The following is a 21,168-nucleotide window of genomic DNA, read 5'->3' as shown; positions in this document are numbered from 1 at the left end:
TTGCTTTTTCAAAGCAAATTTTGTAGGTTTACACAATAGTCGTACTTTGGTACTTGATGCATGCTAACATTTGTATGCTAGCGTTTTATTTTTTGAAAATTTTTCAGCTAATTTAACCTTAGCGTCAAATATTTTGACGAATGATTCCTGTTAGCATGCTAATGTCAATAAACGGTAGCATGCTAGCATTTTGTATGTAAAGCACTTTGAGTCTCTATGGAAAAGCACTATATAAATGTAATTCACAATTCAACACATTAGCATTTTATACAAATCTTTCAGGTACTCACGTCGGAGTAATATCATTTGGTATTTGACGCACATAGTTTTAGCAGGCTGACATTAGCATGCTAACTTTTGAGGTAATTTAACAGGTGTACACATCAGCGTCAAATATTTTGATAAATGATACTTGTTAGCATGCTAATGTTAATAAACGTTAGAATGCTAGCATTTTGTATGTGAAGCACTTTGAGTCTCCAGGGAAAAGCACTATATACCGTATTTTCTGCACTATAAGGCGCACCGGATTATAAGGCGCACCTTCAATGAATGGCCGATTTTAAAAACGTTGTTCATATATAAGGCGCACCGCATTATAAGGCGCATAGAATAGACGCTACAGTAGAGGCTGGGGTTACGTTATGCATTCCGTAGTTGCAAGATCTGTTGTGGCTCAATATTGGTCCATATATAAGGCGCACCGGATTATAAAGCGCACTGTCAGCTTTTGAGAAAATTGGAGGTTTTTAGGTGCGCCTTATAGTGTGGAAAATACGGTAAATGTAATTCACAATTCACACATTAGCATTTTGAACAAACAAGAGTAATATAGTTTGGTACTTGACAGATGTACAGTTAGCATGTTAGCATGCTAACATTTTTTTTTTTTTGCCAAATTAACAGGTATACACCTCAGTGTGATATATTTTGGTATTTCACTATAGCTAACTGTAAGTGTGCTATTGTTTGCATGCTAGCATTTAAATGTTAGTATGCTAGCCTTTTTTTTTTTTGCGCATTTTGCTCATATTTTTTGTTACTTGGCGTGATCTGGCAGCATTTCGATTGGGCTTTAGCTCGTCGTTATATTTGTACCATGAATTGATTAACGTGGACCCCGACTTAAACAAGCTGAAAAACTTATTGGGGTGTTACCATTTAGTGGTCAATTGTACGGAATATGTACTGTACTGTGCAATCTACTAATAAAAGTTTCAGTCAATCAATCAATCAATCAAGCAGTCACACAAAACTTCTATAAAAATTGCATTTTCTAGTTCTTTGGAAAAAAATCGATATCTATTGTACCAGTTTTGAAGGTGAAAACGTCCAAAACGGCCCCCGCGTCCTTTGTTTTGGCAGTTTGGGCACACCCATACTTGCCAACCTTGAGACCTCCAATTTCGGAAGGTGGGGGGTGGGGGGTGGGTGCGGGGGCGTGGTTAAGAGGGGAGGAGTATATTTACAGCTAGAATTCACCAAGTCAAGTATTTCATATATATATATATATATATATATATATATATATATATATATATATATATATATATATATATATATATATATATATATAAATAAAAGAAATACTTGAATTTCAGTGTTCATTTATTTACACATATACTAGAGATGCGCGGATAGGCAATTAATTAATCCGCAAAAGCATCAGAAAGTCGTCAACCATCCGCCATCCACCCGTTTCTAACATTTAATCAGAACCGCACCCGCCCGCACCCGCCCGTTGTTATATATCTAATATAGACGATGCAAGGCATTAGTGAGGTTATAAAGCTTTTGCCTGTTAAAGACTGATCCAATGCAGCACAGACATTCGCGTGCCACGCTGTCACGGCCCAGACGCACACCAGTGCGCAATCATATGGGAGCCGCGCTGAGCGCACCTCCAAGCGCGTCTCGCTGCCGGCGACGGCCGGGTATGGGCCCGACGCTCCAGCGCCATCCATTTTCAGGGCTAGTTGATTCGGCAGGTGGGTTGTTACACACTCCTTAGTGGGTTCCGACTTCCATGGCCCCCGTCCTGCTGTCTATATCAACCAGGGTGAGCCCCACCCCTTTCGTGAGCGCACTGCGCGCGGAGTGACCCCTGTTACGCGCCCCCGGCAACAGGGGTGGCGGGCAGGTAAGCTGCGCGGGCGGAGCGCGCGGAGTGACCCCTGTTACGAGCCCCCGGCCACGGGGGTGGCGGGCAGGTAAGCTGCTTACCTGCTGCGCGTGACGCCGGCCGCGGCGAAGGCGGACGAGGCGGGGTGTCGGTGCGGTGGTGACCCTGGACGTGCGTCGGGCCCTTCTCGCGGATCGCCTCAGCTACGGCTCCCGGTGGGGCCCTCTCGGGGGAAGGAGCCTCGGTCCCGGACCCCGGCGAGGCGTCCCTTCTCCACTCCGTAAAAGTGTCCATCTCTTTTTCTTTTTCTTCTTCTGTTGTGGCATATGCTGCAGGTGCCTGCTCGTTTTTCGTATGTGGGTAACAACATTTAACTATGTATATATATTTCCCAATTGGTTTAACTGCCACCCGCCTGAATCTATTTAAAATCTAATTTTTTTTTATTTCAACCGCCCGACCCGACCCGCGGATAAAATCTTAATTTTTTTTTATTTCAACCGCCCGATCCGCGGATAATCCGCGGACTCCGCGGTTGTGTCCACAAACCGCGCATCTCTAACATATACACACACATAACACTCATCTACTCATTGTTGAGTTAAGGGTTGAATTGTCCATCCTTGTTCTATTCTCTTGTCACTATCTTTCTAACCATGCTGAACACCCTCTCTGATGATGCATTGCTGTGTGGCGCGCACAAAAGTGCCTTCATCAAATGCACTAGATGGCAGTATTGTCCTGTTTAAGAGTGTCACAACATTGCTGTTTACGGCAGACGGACTGCTTTACTGTCGACGTTCTTTATATTGTGGGAAAGCGGACTCAGGTCCGCATGGAGCTGGAGGGGGCGTGGCCTCCAGCTCCGCCTGAATTTCGGGAGAAAATTTGCCCCGGGAGGTTTTCGGGAGAGGCGCTGAATTTCGGGAGTCTCCCGGAAAATCCGGGAGGGTTGGCAAGTATAGCCACACCTGTTCCAAACCACAATGACGAGTACCTGCAGGAGGCGTCGGTCGTGCTCGCTGGTCGTCAGTGCTCTTTGCAACTGTCCTATCTGCTCCTGCAGCTTGGCCTCGCTGCCCCGATGCTCGCCGAGCGTGGCGGACAGTTTGTGCACCTGCTCGCTCAGCTGGCCCTCGCGTCGCTCCGCCCGGGCCAGCGCCGCGCTCAGCCGCTCCTCGCTTTCGCTCAGCTTCCCCCCGGCCTCCGCCAGCCTCTCCCGCAGCAGGGTCGCCTCCGCCTCCAGCTGGGCCACCCGGAGCCGGTCCTGCCGCAGCTCGCCCTCCAGGCAACGGCTGCTGAGCTCGGCTCTGCCGCGGACCTCCTCCAGGACCTCCTTCAGCCTCTGATGTTCCGAGTGCGCCTGAGACTGGGATCCGGTCAGCACGTCCAGCTGGTCCTGGGAGACAATCAAGTCAGTCCAAAGGTTGAACCTTCTGCTCCGTTCTCCGTGTCTCCGCACCCTGAGGGACTCGGACTCAGCCTGGGAAGCTTGCAGAGCCGACCTGAGCCGAAGCAGCTCCTCCTCCAGGCTCAGCTTGTCTCGCTCGGACAAGGAAAACGAAGTGTGGGATTCGCGCAATCGCTCCGTCGTCTCTCGGTTCGCTGCAAGCCCAAGAAAGACTTGATGAACTGCCTGGTGGTCTCCTGGACCATGTGCACCACCCACCTTCCTTCAGATGCTTCAGGGACTTCTGCAGCTTGGTCACCTCCTTGGCGGACTTGTCCTGGAGCTCTGACAGCTGCTGGTTCAAAATGACCAGCTGAGCCTTGGATTCACCCTGGATACAAAACATTAGTGATGGGTCCGGCAACACCGATGCATCGGCGCATGCGTCGAGCTCATAGAGCAAAACCCTGTGTCGGTGCGCGTACCGCGTTTAGAAAGTCACGTGACCGATCATGAGCTGTTTTGGTCACGTGACCGATACGCGAACTGTGTCGCCTCCTCTGTGCCCTGTGAGCGTGTCTTTTCTACAGCCGGAGAAATAATAACTAAGAAGAGAAATCGTCTAAAATGTAATACGTCGGGAAAACTTTTTTTTTTTTTTTTTTTTATAAAAATGTGTAAAAAAATAAAATAAAAACAATTCCCAGTCCACAATCATCCACAACACGTTCTCTTAGATTTCCATGTTATGATACATGTTCACATTATTTATTGACCGTATCTAAAAAAGATACAAATATATTTTTATTTAAATGAAGATATGAAATAATCCTAAATGAAATACAATGACTTGGTTTATATTATTGTATATACTAGGGCAGGGGTCCGCGGTCACCAGGTAGCCCGTAAGGACCAGATCAGTCGCCCGCTTGCCTGTTCTAAAAATAGCTCAAAGAGCAGCACTTACCAGTGAGCTGCCTCTATTTTTTTTAAATTTTATTTATTTACTAGCAAGCTGGTCTCGCTTTGCTCGACATTTTTAATTCTAAAAGAGACAAAACTCAAATAGAATTTGAAAATCCAAGAAAATAATTTAAAGACTTGGTCTTCACTTGGAATAAGCGGTAGAAAATGGATGGATGGATGGATGGGTCTTCACTTGTTTAAATAAATTCATTTATTTTTTACTTTGCTTCTTATTACTTTTAGAAATACAATTTTAGAGAAAAAATACAACCTTAAAAATGATTTTAGGATTTTTAAACAAATATACCTTTTTACCTTTTAATTTTTTTTTTTTAATTGTAAAGAATAATAATTTTATTTTATTATTTATTTATTATTATTTATTATTTATTATTATTTTATTTTATTTATTTTATTTTAGCTTCTGGTTTTTCGACGAAGAATATTTGTGAAATATTTCTTCAAACTTACTATGAGTAAAATTCAAAAAAATTATTCTGGCAAATCTAGAAAATCTGTAGAATCAAATTTAAATCTTATTTCAAAGTATTTTGAATTTCTTGTTCTGGAAAACCTAGAAGAAATACTGATTTGTCTTTGTTAGAAATATAGCTTGGTCCAATTTGTTAAATATTCTAACAAAAGTGCAGATTGGATTTTAACCAATTTAAAACATGTCATCAAAATTCTAAAATGTATCTTAATCAGGAAAAATTACTAATGATGTTCCATAAATTCTTTTTTTTAATTTTTTCAAAAAGATTCAAATTAGCTAGTTTTTCCTCTTCTTTTTGTCGGTTGAATTTTGAATTTTAAAGAGTCGAAATTGAAGATAAACTATGTTTCAAAATGTTATTTTAATTTTTTTCGTGTTTTCTCCTCTTTTAAACCGTTCAATTAAGTGTTTTTTTTCATCATTTATTCTCTACAAAAAACCTTCCGTAAAAGGAAAAAAAAATGTTCGACGTAATGACAGACAGAAATACCCATTTTTTTAATATATATACATTTATTTATTTAGCTATTCTTGTTTAAATCACACTTACGTGTAACTTACAAATGACAATATATTTATTTATTTAAGTGTGTATCAAACTGGTAGCCCTTCGCATTAATCAGTACCCAAGAAGTAGTTTTTGGTTTCAAAAAGGTTGGTGACCCCTGTACTAGGGCATAAAATCAGTGTCAGTTGAGTCGGTCCATAGGTTGCCTGTAGGGATTTTTAATGTCCAGCAGATGTCAGTATTTAGTGACACAGTATCGACACAGTATCAATACAGTTTTGCAATGTGTCGAAACGCTTCATGACGCCTCATCAACCCATCAGTACAAAACATCATCAGGGGGGGTGCAAAGTAAGTTTGTTTGTTAGCATTCTAATATTCCCCCTAATTCTGCAGGTCTTTTTTTAGCTTAGTTTATTGTCATGAACTGGTGCCACAGGTCAAGCCTTGTCTTGTGTTTGTTGTATTTATCCCCTAAGTTTAGCATGTCATTGATCTTGCCAGCGTTTCTTCCCTTCTAACTTACCTTTCTCAATTAATCGCACCTGCCTCTGATTAGTGATCAGGAGGCTCACCTGCTCCTGAGGGCGCGCGCCACTGCATTCAATCGGCAATCAATCAGCACTCTACACGCTTGTCGCTGATGAGCTTCCTGGGCTTCTTAAGCCAGTGCAAACCTGCGTTCCGGGCCAGAACGTAACGACCTGTTCCTGTACAGTAATCCGAAAATTTCTATGCTATATGCACACACTCTCTCTCTCTCTCTGTGCTTCTCCCCCTCCGTGTTCATTGGTCTCGTGTCCCCTTGTCGTCTTCCAGCAGCAGGCTGTGAATCTTTGGGCATCAAACGATTCGATTGGATTCTTGGTGGTAACGATTCGATTCAGAATCGATTCTCAATTTCAAAAATCAATACTGTTCAATAACATCATGTGCCAGCTCTTCGATGAACTGCATTCCTCCATAGAATTAACAGCTCTCATAAATGTCTATATTACCTAAAATAAAACGGGTTTTGTTGAATAAAATTCGAGCCAAACATTTAAAATGTCAAATACAAAGTAAATGTGTACAGCAGATATAGATCATGTATTCGATTTTTGCGAATCGATTAAGAATGGTCAGTCAGCACTCTACACACCTGCCGCTGATGAGCTCCCTGGGCTTCTTAAGCCAGTTCAACCCTGCATTCCGGGCCAGAACGTAACGACCTGTTCCAGTACAGTAATCTAAATATCTCTAGCTCTATGCACACACTCTCTCTCTCTCTGTGTTTCTCCCCCCTTCGTGTTCCCTTGTCGTCATCCAGCAGCGTTCCTCCGTTCCCGCGTCACGAGCTGTGTGTCTCGTCTCCCCGTGTTCCCCTCTGGTTCCCTGGCTGCCTCTCGGATCTCGACCTTCCCCCCCCCTGGACACGAACTCTGGCGCCTCACGCCCTTACTTGCCAACCTTGAGACCTCCGATTTCGGGAGGTTGGGGGTGGGGGAGGGCGTGGTTGAGGGCGTGATTAAAAGGGGAGGAGTATATTGACCGCTAGAATTCATCAAGTCAAGTATTTCATACATATACATATATATACACATGTATGTATATATATACATGTATGTATATATATATATATATATATATATATATATATATATATATATATATATATACATACATACATACATGCACGTATATATATATATATATATATATAGTTTTATTTGCATATTTTCAGGATGTATATATATATATATATACATATATATATATACACATATATATATATATATATATATATATATATATATACATCCTGAAAATATGCAAATAAAACTGTTTAGATAATAGATACTTCAAACTTGTATAAATAAATATTAAGGAATATAACATAACTTGGCTTCTGAGAGCTTCAAAATGTAATGAATAAAATGCTAAAGTTGTTGATAAACAAGCAATTATTTTAATAATTAAATATGGTCATTTTAAATGAATTATTATGATAATTTAAAATTAATTATTTCAAATATGTTTATTTTAATGTATAATTCTAATGGCTGGATGTAAAAAGCAGTCCGAAAAAATACAAATAAAAATACAATTAATTTTGATGTTTTTAGCAAAATATAGTAAAAATTTATTTAGTTGTTTTTTTTTTTTAAATTAATAAATATATTTATTTTTAGGTAAGATAAACATAATAATACAATTTATATCATCTGGATGATTTAGTTCTTGTCACCCTGTTGTCCTCCCGTCGTGAAAAAAGGCTGTCCTCACTCAGGTCCGCATGGAGCTGGAGGGGGCGTGGCCTCCAGCTCCGGCTGAAAATCGGGAGATTTTCGGGAGAATATTTGTCCCGGGAGGTTTTCGGGAGAGGCGCTGAATTTCGGGAAAATTCGGGAGGGTTGGCAAGTATGCTCACGCCTGCCCACGGACCTCCGAGCTTGCCTTGCCCCCCTTGGACTTGCGCACCTCGCCCAACACTTCCGGTAACACTCGACATATATGCGTGCGACTATGTGTAGAAATTACACATTTTGGATTAGTTTTCACACTCCATATTATTATATATATATTCATTCATAAATAGAGCTATCTATCCCTGCATTCTGTGCCGTCTTCTTAACAGAAAGGAACGTACAGAGGAGAAAAAGTTCTCCCTCTTTCAATTCACCAACATTGCAAGTTCTATCTCTTCTAGCTGTTGTCCTGGTTTTGGAAGGTGAAAAGCAGCACGATGCTTTGACGTGTCGGCGGAAACATCTGCTGCTACAAAACCTACCTTCTCTCTCTGCGCGTCCCTCACTTCTCGCTGCAGCTCCAGGAGGCCGGCCTGGACGGAGTCCAAGTCCAGTTCTTGCTCCTCAGCCGGAGTCAGACGGTGTCCTGAGAGCAGAGAGCATGTAAACCTCCTGACAGCAGAGTGTAAACCAGCAGGAGGACTTAAAGAGACCAACCCGGGAGATGTTTCCTCCTGGGAGACCGTGCCCCTGCGTCCATGCCCACAGTACGGCGTAGTGTGGAGCGCAGAGTGGACAGTTTGTGGTCCAGGTCTCTACGCTGGCGCTCACACTCTCCCAGCTGGTGCTCCAGGGTCTGGACGGCAGCCTGGGCGTGCCCGAGCCGAGCGCTGAGCTGGCCGCTCTGCACGGCGGCGTCCTCCAGCGCTCTCTGCAGCCTCACGGTGACCTCTTGGTGCTTCTGGTCGCGGACCTGCTGCTGAGCTTCCGTGGCCTGCAGGAGCTCCCGGCTGTGACGCTCCCGCTCCTCCAGCTCCGTCACACGTCTCTGCAGACCTGAAACCTGCAGCGGTCACGGGAGGATGGACGCTTAAATCCACTTTTTAGATCTAAAGTCGGTGTTCTCCATACGTTCTTTGCTTGCGATGCCACACCACAAATAGATTCACACGTGATCATGGGACTGTCTGTCCGATATTAGCCATCCATCCATCCATCCATCTTCTTCCGCTTATCCGAGGTCGGGTCGCGGGGGCAGCAACCTAAGCAGGGAAGCCCAGACTTCCCTCTCCCCAGCCACTTCGTCCAGCTCTTCCTGTGGAACCCCGAGGCGTTCCCAGGCCAGCCGGGAGACATAGTCTTCCCAACGTGTCCTGGGTCTTCCCCGCGGCCTCTTACCAGTCGGACGTGCCCTAAACACCTCCCTAGGGAGGCGTTCGGGTGGCATCCTGACCAGATGCCCGAACCACGTCATCTGGCTCCTCTCGATGTGGAGGAGCAGCGGCTTTACTTTGAGCTCCCCCCGGATGGCAGAGCTTCTCACCCTATCTCTAAGGGAGAGCCCCGCCACCCGGCGGAGGAAACTCATTTCGGCCGCTTGTACCCGTGATCTTGTCCTTTCGGTCATAACCCAAAGCTCATGACCATAGGTGAAGATGGGAACGTAGATCGACCGGTAAATTGAGAGCTTTGCCTTCCGGCTCAGCTCCTTCTTCACCACAACGGATCGATACAGCGTCCGCATTACTGAAGACGCCGCACCGATCCGCCTGTCGATCTCACGATCCACTCTTCCCTCACTCGTGAACAAGACTCCGAGGTACTTGAACTCCTCCACTTGGGGCAAGATCTCCTCCCCAACCCGGAGATGGCACTCCACCCTTTTCCGGGCGAGAACCATGGACTCGGACTTGGAGGTGCTGATTCTCATCCCAGTCGCTTCACACTCGGCTGCGAATCGATCCAGTGAGAGCTGAAGATCCTGGCCAGATGAAGCCATCAGGACCACATCATCTGCAAAAAGCAGAGACCTAATCCTGCAGCCACCAAACCAGATCCCCTCAACGCCTTGACTGCGCCTAGAAATTCTGTCCATAAAGGTTATGAACAGAATCGGTGACAAAGGGCAGCCTTGGCGGAGTCCAACCCTCACTGGAAAAGTGTCCGACTTACTACCGGCAATGCGGACCAAGCTCTGGCACCGAGCATACAGGGAGCGGACCGCCACAATCAGACAGTCCGTTACCCCATACTCTCTGAGCACTCCCCACAGGACTTCCCGAGGGACACGGTCGAATGCCTTCTCCAAGTCCACAAAACACATGTAGACTGGTTGGGCAAACTCCCATGCACCCTCAAGGACCCTGCCGAGAGTATAGAGCTGGTCCACAGTTCCACGACCAGGACGAAAACCACACTGTTCCTCCTGAATCCGAGGTTCGACTATCCGGCGTAGCCTCCTCTCCAGTACACCTGAATAGACCTTACCGGGAAGGCTGAGGAGTGTGATCCCACGATAGTTAGAACACACCCTCCGGTTCCCCTTCTTAAAGAGAGGAACCACCACCCCGGTCTGCCAATCCAGAGGTACCGCCCCCGATGTCCACGCGATGCTGCAGATATTAGCATCAGCTTTATTTAGAGACCAATGTAATCACAATATACGCTATAATGCCAAAAGTATGGTGTCCACCCATCCAAATGATGAGAATCAGGTGTCCTAATCACAGGTGCATACCTGCCAACTTTTGAAATCAGAAAAACCTAGTAGCCAGGGTCTTTCGCAAAATGATTATTAGCATTCAGACAGGTTAAAATGTTGCTAAAACCATCACTGTTTGGGCGACGAAAAATGTTGAAAGTTTTCCACTTGTATCGCTAGCAACGGCATTAGACTTGTGTTTTTTTGTCCCGACGTGGTCTTTTACATCGCTAATTCCTCCGTGTCCGATCGAAAAATCTTGTCTGGACAAGGTGCAATTCGCGTAGTTTTCACCCTTTTTGGAACGGATAATTATTCCCGGATAGGCTTTTGAATATTCTTCACGGAATGACTGCAGTTTTCTTTTCGGTTTAAGACTCGTATGCGATTTTTCTCCGGCTGATTCCATGATCGTTCGCTCGTTTGGAAACAATGGCAACTGTATGGCGTCACATTAGTGCCAAAAATCCGAGCGCATAAAAACTGTTATCGCGCGCTGATTCTCCACTTCGTGCGCGCGCGCGACACCATTTTGCGCGCGCGTGGTGCCTTTCTGCGCGCGCGCGGTGCCTTTCTGCGCGCTCTCTGTCTACCGTATTTTCCGCACTATAAGGCGCACCTAAAAACCACAAATTTTCTCAAAAGCTGACAGTGCGGCTTATAACCCGGTGCGCTTTATATATGGATTAATATTAAGATTCATTTTCATAAAGTTTCGGTCTCGCAACTACGGTAAACAGCCGCCATCTTTTTTCCCCGTAGAAGAGGAAGTGCTTCTTCTTCTTCTACGCAAGCAACCGCCAAGGTAAGCACCCGCCCCCATAGAACAGGAAGCGCTTCTTCTTCTACTGTAAGCAACCACCCGCCCCGGTAGAAGAAGAAAAAGCGCGCGGATATTACGTTTCATTTCCTTTGTGTGTTTACATCTGTAAAGACCACAAAATGGCTCCTACTAAGCGACAGGTTTCCGGTTCATGAAAAGACGCAATCTCTCCATCCGCACACGGACTACTATTTCACAGCAACTGCCTAAAGACTTTCAAGAAAAGCTGGCTACTTTCCGTGCATATTGTAAAAACAAGATAGCTGAAAAAAAGATCCGGCCAGAGAACATTATCAACATGGACGAGGTTCCACTGACTTTTGATATTCCTGTGAACCGCACTGTGGATACAACGGGAGCACGTACGGTGAATATTCGCACCACAGGGAATGAGAAGTCATCCTTCACTGTGGTTCTAGCTTGCCATGCTAATGGCCAGAAACTTCCACCCATGGTGATATTCAAAAGGAAGACCTTGCCAAAAGAGACCTTTCCAGCCGGCGTCATCATAAAAGCTAACTCGAAGGGATGGATGGATGAAGAAAAGATGAGCGAGTGGTTAAGGTAAGTTTACGCGAAGAGGCCGGGTGGCTTTTTTCACGCAGCTCCGTCCATGTTGATATACGACTCCATGCGCGCCCACATCACGCTGGTTTTTAATATATTATTAAAGTTTGACTGACCTATCCAACTGTTTTTTTTGACATTCCTTTAGCGCAGTTAGATGCGGCTTACAACACGGGGCGGCTTATAGGTGGACAAAGTTTTGAAATATGCCGTTCATTGAAGGCGCGGCTTATAACCCAGGGCGCCTTATGGTGCGGAAAATACGGTACTCCTGGCATCTCTCCTCGCGCTGTCATGTTTCTTTTTGGCACTTTGAGGGCGGGTATGCTTAGACGGCCCCTTCTTTCTGATTGGCTGTGAGCATTTTTCATATAACCAATCATTCTCCAGCGTAGCAACGTTGTAGCCATCTTACTTCAGACATCTAGCCTCAATCATTACATTGATGTCAATGGTACATGTACTAATTAAATTACCATAACTTGCTCGATTTTCGACCAATTTACAAACGGTTTGCCTTGTGACAAATCTTATTACATGTAGATATGACATAGGATGCTGTACCTGTTGAAATTACCTCTTTCACTTAAAAAAAAAAAAAAAAGACTTAATTGTGCAACATAGTTGTGTAGGGTCAGTGTTAGTCAGTTCTCTGATTATTTTAAACTGTTTCAGAATACATTATTAAAAGGCTATTTTTAACATTTTAAAAACAAAATTCAAAGATTATTTCATTAATTTTATGGCTGAATCAAAAGAAATTTCATAAATTAGAAAACAAATGTTCAAGAAGAAGTGAAAATATAAAATAATGTTATTGCTGGTGGACCAGTTCTGGCTGAAAGATGTGATTATGGTGTTTGTTGTCCATCCATCCATCCATCTTCTTCCGCTTATCCGAGGTCGGGTCGCGGGGGAAGCAGCTTAAGCAGGGAAGCCCAGACTTCCCTCTCCCCAGCCACTTCGTCCAGCTCTTCCTGTGGGACCCCGAGGCGTTCCCAGGCCAGCCGGGAGACATAGTCTTCCCAACGTGTCCTGGGTCTTCCCCGCAGCCTCCTACCGGTGGGACGTGCCCTAAACACCTCTCTAGGGAGGCGTTCGGGTGGCATCCTGACCAGATGCCCGAACCACCTCATCTGGCTCCTCTCGATGTGGAGGAGCAGCGGCTTTACTTTGAGCTCCCCCCGAATGACAGAGCTTCTCACCCTATCTCTAAGGGAGAGCCCCGCCACCCGGCGGAGGAAACTCATTTCGGCCGCTTGTACCCGTGATCTTGTCCTTTCGGTCATAACCCAAAGCTCATGACCATAGGTGAGGATGGGAACGTAGATCGACCGGTAAATTGAGAGCTTTGCCTTCCGGCTCAGCTCCTTCTTCACCACAACGGATCGATACAGCGTCCGCATTACTGAAGACGCCGCACCGATCCGCCTGTCGATCTCACGATCCACTCTTCCCCCACTCGTGAACAAGACTCCGAGGTACTTGAACTCCTCCACTTGGGGCAAGATCTCCTCCCCAACCCGGAGATGGCACTCCACCCTTTTCCGGGCGAGAACCATGGACTCGGACTTGGAGGTGCTGATTCTCATCCCAGTCGCTTCACACTCAGCTGCGAACCGATCCAGTGAGAGCTGAAGATCCTGGCCAGATGAAGCCATCAGGACCACATCATCTGCAAAAAGCAGAGACCTAATCCTGCAGCCACCAAACCAGATCCCCTCAACGCCTTGACTGCGCCTAGAAATTCTGTCCATAAAAGTTATGAACAGAATCGGTGACAAGGGGCAGCCTTGGCGGAGTCCAACCCTCACTGGAAACGTGTCCGACTTGCTACCGGCAATGCGGACCAAGCTCTGGCACTGATCATACAGGGAGCGGACAGCCACAATCAGACAGTCCGATACCCCGTACTCTCTGAGCACTCCCCACAGGACTTCCCGAGGGACACGGTCGAATGCCTTCTCCAAGTCCACAAAACACATGTAGACTGGTTGGGCAAACTCCCATGCACCCTCAAGGACCCTGCCGAGAGTATAGAGCTGGTCCACAGTTCCACGACCAGGACGAAAACCACACTGTTCCTCCTGAATCCGAGGTTCGACTATCCGGCGTAGCCTCCTCTCCAGTACACCTGAATAGACCTTACCGGGAAGGCTGAGGAGTGTGATCCCACGATAGTTAGAACACACCCTCCGGTTCCCCTTCTTAAAGAGAGGAACCACCACCCCGGTCTGCCAATCCGGAGGTACCGCCCCCGATGTCCACGCGATGCTGCAGAGTCTTGTCAACCAAGACAGCCCCACAGCATCCAGAGCCTTAAGGAACTCCGGGCGGATCTCATCTACCCCCGGGGCCTTGCCACCGAGGAGCTTTTTAACTACCTCAGCAACCTCAGCCCCAGAAATAGGAGAGCCCACCACAGACTCCCCAGGCACTGCTTCCTCAGAGGAAGACGTGTTGGTGGGATTGAGGAGGTCTTCGAAGTATTCCCTCCACCGATCCCATGGTGTTCTGCTGACCTCGACTGCGGATGTTGTGGTGTTTGTTGTCTTATTATTTATTTGGGTCACATTTTGTATTACCCTGTATTGTGTTTATGTGGTATGAAATAACCATCAGCGCGCGACATTTTTTTATCCACTTCTTCCTCCGTAAATCTTGATACATATTGACGATGACCCGCCCTGCTATACTTCTGATTGGCTCTGAGCATTTTTCAGCATTTTTCGCCTGACCAATCAGAAAGAAGGGGCCGTCTAAGCATACCCCGCCCCCAAAGTGCCAAAAAGAAACATGACAGCGCGAGGAGAGATGCCAGGAGTACACAGAGAGCGCGCAGAAAGGCACCACGCGCGCGCAAAATGGTGTCGCGCGCGCGCACGAAGTGGAGAATCAGCGCGCGATAACAGTTTTTATGCGCTCGGATTTTTGGCACTAATGTGACGCCATACAACTGGTGCCTCGTGCTTGGCAGCGGTGCTATAAATAGCCTCGCGCATGGCATTCGGAATGGCTCGATAGGAAGTGACGGGAAGCAGTGTCGATTGTCATTGTTGTTACGCGATTTCGTGAATAAAACTTAAAAAAAAATATTTTTTTTAATTAATGAAAAACCGTATTTTTTATCACTGCAACCATAACCCGGAATAGGTTGATGAAAACCGTACTAATTACGGGAAAACCGGAGTAGTTGGCAGGTATGCAGGTGTATAAAATCCAGCACTTAGGCATGGAGACTGTTTCTACCAACATTTGTGAAAGAATGGGCCGCTCTCAGTGATTTCCAGCGTGGAACTGTCATAGGATGCAACAAATCCAGTCCTGAATATTCTAAAGTCAACTGTCGACTTTATTATAAGAAAAGTGAAGAGTTTGGGAACAACAGCAACTCAGCCACCAAGAGGTAGGCCACGTAAACTGACAGAGAGGGGTCAGCGGATGCTGAAGCGCATAGTGCAAAGACTTTCCGAATTTAAGTGTTACTACTTTTATTTCATAGTCATATTTGAAAACAGCTCGTGTTCTTCCTATTGTGGTCTTTTGGTTGTCTGCAAAAACTGTGTGCTTAACCTTGAATGAGGAATGTTAGAGAGAGCGATAATAATGTGTTTTGACTAGAGAGAGGGAAGAGGGGAGAGGGTTTTGGGTCGGGAAGGCAGACAATTTTGGCGGCGCGATAGAATGTTCTATGCTGGACTGGTCTCAAATGTATATATATTTGCAAAGCTTTGCCAATATATTACAAAATACCTATTCTGTCTCTGGTGGTTTTTCAACGTAAAGAGCTTGGGAGCGACTTGTGACTTGAATTCCCTGGGGGGGAACAACTGGTCCAAAACGCAACAGAGCTCCAAACTTCATGTGACCTTCAAATTAGCCCACGTACAGTACGCAGAGAGCTTTATGGAATGGGTTTCCATGGCCGGGCAGCTGCATCTAAGCCATACATCACCAAGTCCATTGCAAAGCGTGGGATGCAGTGGTGTAAAGCACGTCACCACTGGACTCTAGAGCAGTGGTGACGCCTTCTCTGGTGTGATGAATCACGCTTTTCCATCTGGCAATCTGACGGACCAGTCTGGGTTTGGAGGTTGCCAGGAGAACGCTACATTTCGGACTGCATTGTGCCGAGTGGGAAATTTGGTGGAGGAGGAATTATGGTGTGGGGTTGTTTTTCAGGAGTTAGTTCCAGTGACAGGAACTTTGAATGCTCCAGGATACCAAAACATTTTGGACAATTCCATGCTCCCAACCTTGTGGGGACAGTTTGGAGCGAGGCCCCTTCCTCTTCCAACATGACTGTGCACCAGTGCACAAAGCAAGGTCCATAAAGACATGGATGACGGAGTCTGGTGTGGATGAACTAGACTGGCCTGCACAGAGTCCTGACCTGAACCCGATAGAACACCTTTGGGATGAATTAGAACGGAGACTGAGAGCCAGGCCTTCTCCACCAACATCAGTGTGTGACCTCACCAATGCACTTTTGGAAGAATGGTGGAAAAATTGCTATAAAGACACTCCACAACCTTGTGGGTCTTCAGCTTCATGCACAATGTTTCCAAGGACTCCACCCACTTGTACCAGACTGTGGGTCCTCAGCTTCATGCACAATGTTTCCAAGGACTCCACCCACTTGTACCAGACTGTGGGTCCTCAGATTCATGCACAATGTTTCCAAAGACTCCGCCCACTTGTACCAGACTGTGGGTCCTCAGCTTCATGCACAATGTTTCCAAGGACCCCGCCCACTTGTACCTGACTGTGGTCCTCAGATTCATGCACAATGTTTCCAAGGACTCCACCCACTTGTACCAGACTGTGGGTCCTCAGATTCATGCACAATGTTTCCAAGGACTCCACCCACTTGTACCAGACTGTGGGTCCTCAGCTTCATGCACAATGTTTCCAAGGACTCCACCCACTTGTACCAGACTGTGGGTCCTCAGCTTCATGCACAATGTTTCCAAGGACTCCACCCACTTGTACCAGACTGTGGGTCCTCAGCTTCATGCACAATGTCTCCAAGGACTCCACCCACTTGTACCAGACTGTGGATCCTCAGCTTCATGCACAATGTTTCCAAGGACTCCACCCACTTGTACCAGACTGTGGGTCCTCAGCTTCATGCACAATGTTTCCAAGGACTCCACCCACTTGTACCAGACTGTGGGTCTCAGCTCCATGCACAATGTTTCCAAGGACTCCACCCACTTGTACCAGACTGTGGGTCCTCAGCTTCATGCACAATGTTTCCAAGGACTCCACCCACTTGTACCAGACTGTGGGTCCTCAGCTCCATGCACAATGTTTCCAAGGACTCCACCCACTTGTATCAGACTGTGGGTCCTCAGATTCATGCACAATGTTTCCAAGGACTCCACCCACTTGTACCAGACTGTGGGTCCTCAGCTTCATGCACAATGTTTCCAAGGACTCCACCCACTTGTACCAGACTGTGGGTCCTCAGCTTCATGCACAGTATTTCCAAGGACTCCACCCACTTGTACCAGACTGTGGGTCCTCAGCTTCATGCACAATGTTTCCAAGGACTCCACCCACTTGTACCAGACTGTGGGTCCTCAGATTCATGCACAATGTTTCCAAGGACTCCACCCACTTGTACCAGACTGTGGGTCCTCAGATTCATGCACAATGTTTCCAAGGTCTCCACCCACTTGTACCAGACTGTGGGTCCTCAGCTTCATGCACAATGTTTCCAAGGACTCCACCCACTTGTATCAGACTGTGGGTCCTCAGCTTCATGCACAATGTTTCCAAGGACTCCACCCACTTGTACCAGACTGTGGGTCCTCAGATTCATGCACAATGTTTCCAAGGACTCCACCCACTTGTACCAGACTGTGGGTCCTCAGCTTCATGCACAATGTTTCCAAGGACGCCACCCACTTGTACCAGACTGTGGGTCCTCAGCTTCATGCACAATGTTTCCAAGGACTCCGCTCACTTGTACCTGACTGTGGGTCCTCAGATTCATGCACAATGTTTCCAAGGACTCCGCCCACTTGTACCAGACTGTGGGTCCTCAGATTCATGCACAATGTTTCCAAGGACTCAACCCACTTGTACCAGACTGTGGGTCCTCAGCTTCATGCACAATGTTTCCAAGGACGCCACCCACTTGTACCAGACTGTGGGTCCTCAGCTCCATGCACAATGTTTCCAAGGACTCCACCCACTTGTACCAGACTGTGGGTCCTCAGCTTCATGCACAATGTTTCCAAGGACTCCACCCACTTGTACCAGACTGTGGGTCCTCAGCTTCATGCACAATGTTTCCAAGGAATCCACCCACTTGTACCAGACTGTGGGTCCTCAGATTCATGCACAATGTTTCCAAGGACTCCACCCACTTGTACCAGACTGTGGGTCCTCAGATTCATGCACAATGTTTCCAAGGACTCCACCCACTTGTACCAGACTGTGGGTCCTCAGCTTCATGCACAATGTTTCCAAGGACTCCACCCACTTGTACCAGACTGTGGGTCCTCAACTTCATGCACAATGTTTCCAAGGACTCCACCCACTTGTACCAGACTGTGGGTCCTCAGCTTCATGCACAATGTTTCCAAGGACTCCACCCACTTGTACCAGACTGTGGGTCCTCAGCTTCATGCACAATGTTTCCAAGGACTCCACCCACTTGCACCAGACTGTGGGTCCTCAGCTTCATGCACAATGTTTCCAAGGACTCCACCCACTTGTACCAGACTGTGGGTCCTCAGCTCCATGCACAATGTTTCCAAGGACTCCACCCACTTGTACCAGACTGTGGGTCCTCAGCTTCATGCACAATGTTTCCAAGGACTCCACCCACTTGTACCAGACTGTGGGTCCTCAGCTCCATGCACAATGTTTCCAAGGACTCCACCCACTTGTACCAGACTGTGGGTCCTCAGCTTCATGCACAATGTTTCCAAGGACTCCACCCACTTGTACCAGACTGTGGGTCCTCAGCTCCATGCACAATGTTTCCAAGGACTCCACCCACTTGTACCAGACTGTGGGTCCTCAGCTCCATGCACAATGTTTCCAAGGACTCCACCCACTTGTACCAGACTGTGGGTCCTCAGCTTCATGCACAATGTTTCCAAGGACTCCACCCACTTGTACCAGACTGTGGGTCCTCAGCTCCATGCACAATGTTTCCAAGGACTCCGCCCACTTGTACCAGACTGTGGGTCCTCAGCTTCATGCACAATGTTTCCAAGGACTCCACCCACTTGTACCAGACTGTGGGTCCTCAGCTTCATGCACAATGTTTCCAAGGACTCCACCCACTTGTACCAGACTGTGGGTCCTCAGCTTCATGCACAATGTTTCCAAGGACCCCACCCACTTGTACCAGACTGTGGGTCCTCAGCTTCATGCACAATGTTTCCAAGGACTCCACCCACTTGTACCAGACTGTGGGTCCTCAGCTTCATGCACAATGTTTCCAAGGACTCCACCCACTTGTACCAGACTGTGGGTCCTCAGCTTCATGCACAATGTTTCCAAGGACTCCACCCACTTGTACCAGACTGTGGGTCCTCAACTTCATGCACAATGTTTCCAAGGACTCCACCCACTTGTACCAGACTGTGGGTCCTCAGCTTCATGCACAATGTTTCCAAGGACTCCACCCACTTGTACCAGACTGTGGGTCCTCAGCTCCATGCACAATGTTTCCAAGGACTCCACCCACTTGTACCAGACTGTGGGTCCTCAGCTTCATGCACAATGTTTCCAAGGACTCCACCCACTTGTACCAGACTGTGGGTCCTCAGCTCCATGCACAATGTTTCCAAGGACTCCGCCCACTTGTACCAGACTGTGGGTCCTCAGCTTCATGCACAATGTTTCCAAGGACTCCGCCCACTTGTACCAGACTGTGGGTCCTCAGCTTCATGCACAATGTTTCCAAGGACTCCGCCCACTTGTACCTGACTGTGGTCCTCAGATTCATGCACAATGTTTCCAAGGACTCCACCCACTTGTACCAGACTGTGGGTCCTCAGCTTCATGCACAATGTTTCCAAGGACTCCACCCACTTGTACCAGACTGTGGGTCTCAGCTCCATGCACAATGTTTCCAAGGACTCCACCCACTTGTACCAGACTGTGGGTCCTCAGCTTCATGCACAATGTTTCCAAGGACTCCACCCACTTGTACCAGACTGTGGGTCCTCAGCTCCATGCACAATGTTTCCAAGGACTCCACCCACTTGTATCAGACTGTGGGTCCTCAGATTCATGCACAATGTTTCCAAGGACTCCACCCACTTGTACCAGACTGTGGGTCCTCAGCTTCATGCACAATGTTTCCAAGGACTCCACCCACTTGTACCAGACTGTGGGTCCTCAGCTTCATGCACAGTATTTCCAAGGACTCCACCCACTTGTACCAGACTGTGGGTCCTCAGCTTCATGCACAATGTTTCCAAGGACTCCACCCACTTGTACCAGACTGTGGGTCCTCAGATCCATGCACAATGTTTCCAAGGACTCCACCCACTTGTACCAGACTGTGGGTCCTCAGATTCATGCACAATGTTTCCAAGGTCTCCACCCACTTGTACCAGACTGTGGGTCCTCAGCTTCATGCACAATGTTTCCAAGGACTCCACCCACTTGTATCAGACTGTGGGTCCTCAGCTTCATGCACAATGTTTCCAAGGACTCCACCCACTTGTACCAGACTGTGGGTCCTCAGATTCATGCACAATGTTTCCAAGGACTCCACCCACTTGTACCAGACTGTGGGTCCTCAGCTTCATGCACAATGTTTCCAAGGACTCCACCCACTTGTACCAGACTGTGGGTCCTCAGCTTCATGCACAATGTTTCCAAGGACTCCGCTCACTTGTACCTGACTGTGGGTCCTCAGATTCATGCACAATGTTTCCAAGGACTCCGCCCACTTGTACCAGACTGTGGGTCCTCAGATTCATGCACAATGTTTCCAAGGACTCAACCCACTTGTACCAGACTGTGGGTCCTCAGCTTCATGCACAATGTTTCCAAGGACGCCACCCACTTGTACCAGACTGTGGGTCCTCAGCTCCATGCACAATGTTTCCAAGGACTCCACCCACTTGTACCAGACTGTGGGTCCTCAGCTTCATGCACAATGTTTCCAAGGACTCCACCCACTTGTACCAGACTGTGGGTCCTCAGCTTCATGCACAATGTTTCCAAGGACTCCACCCACTTGTACCAGACTGTGGGTCCTCAGCTCCATGCACAATGTTTCCAAGGACTCCACCCACTTGTACCAGACTGTGGGTCCTCAGATTCATGCACAATGTTTCCAAGGACTCCACCCACTTGTACCAGACTGTGGGTCCTCAGCTTCATGCAC

General features: G+C 47.2%; 1 protein-coding gene across 1 annotated transcript in view; it reads right to left on the bottom strand.

Moving 5' to 3' along the window:
- Positions 1–21,168, bottom strand: part of crocc2 (ciliary rootlet coiled-coil, rootletin family member 2) — a 185,459-nt gene that overhangs the window by 12,491 nt on the left and 151,800 nt on the right. The window contains exons 27-31 of the mRNA XM_072915124.1: positions 8,428–8,773; positions 8,253–8,356; positions 3,792–3,903; positions 3,585–3,727; positions 3,120–3,521 (exon numbers count right to left, since the gene is read on the bottom strand). Of these exons, the coding sequence (XP_072771225.1) occupies positions 3,120–3,521; positions 3,585–3,727; positions 3,792–3,903; positions 8,253–8,356; positions 8,428–8,773 (1,107 nt within the window). The remainder of the gene's footprint in view (positions 1–3,119; positions 3,522–3,584; positions 3,728–3,791; positions 3,904–8,252; positions 8,357–8,427; positions 8,774–21,168) is intronic.

Source organism: Nerophis lumbriciformis, linkage group LG18 (assembly GCF_033978685.3).
Source record: "Nerophis lumbriciformis linkage group LG18, RoL_Nlum_v2.1, whole genome shotgun sequence".
Classification (NCBI taxonomy): domain Eukaryota; kingdom Metazoa; phylum Chordata; class Actinopteri; order Syngnathiformes; family Syngnathidae; genus Nerophis; species Nerophis lumbriciformis.
Note: the sequence above shows the minus strand (reverse complement) of the source record. Positions and strands in the feature narration are given on the sequence as shown.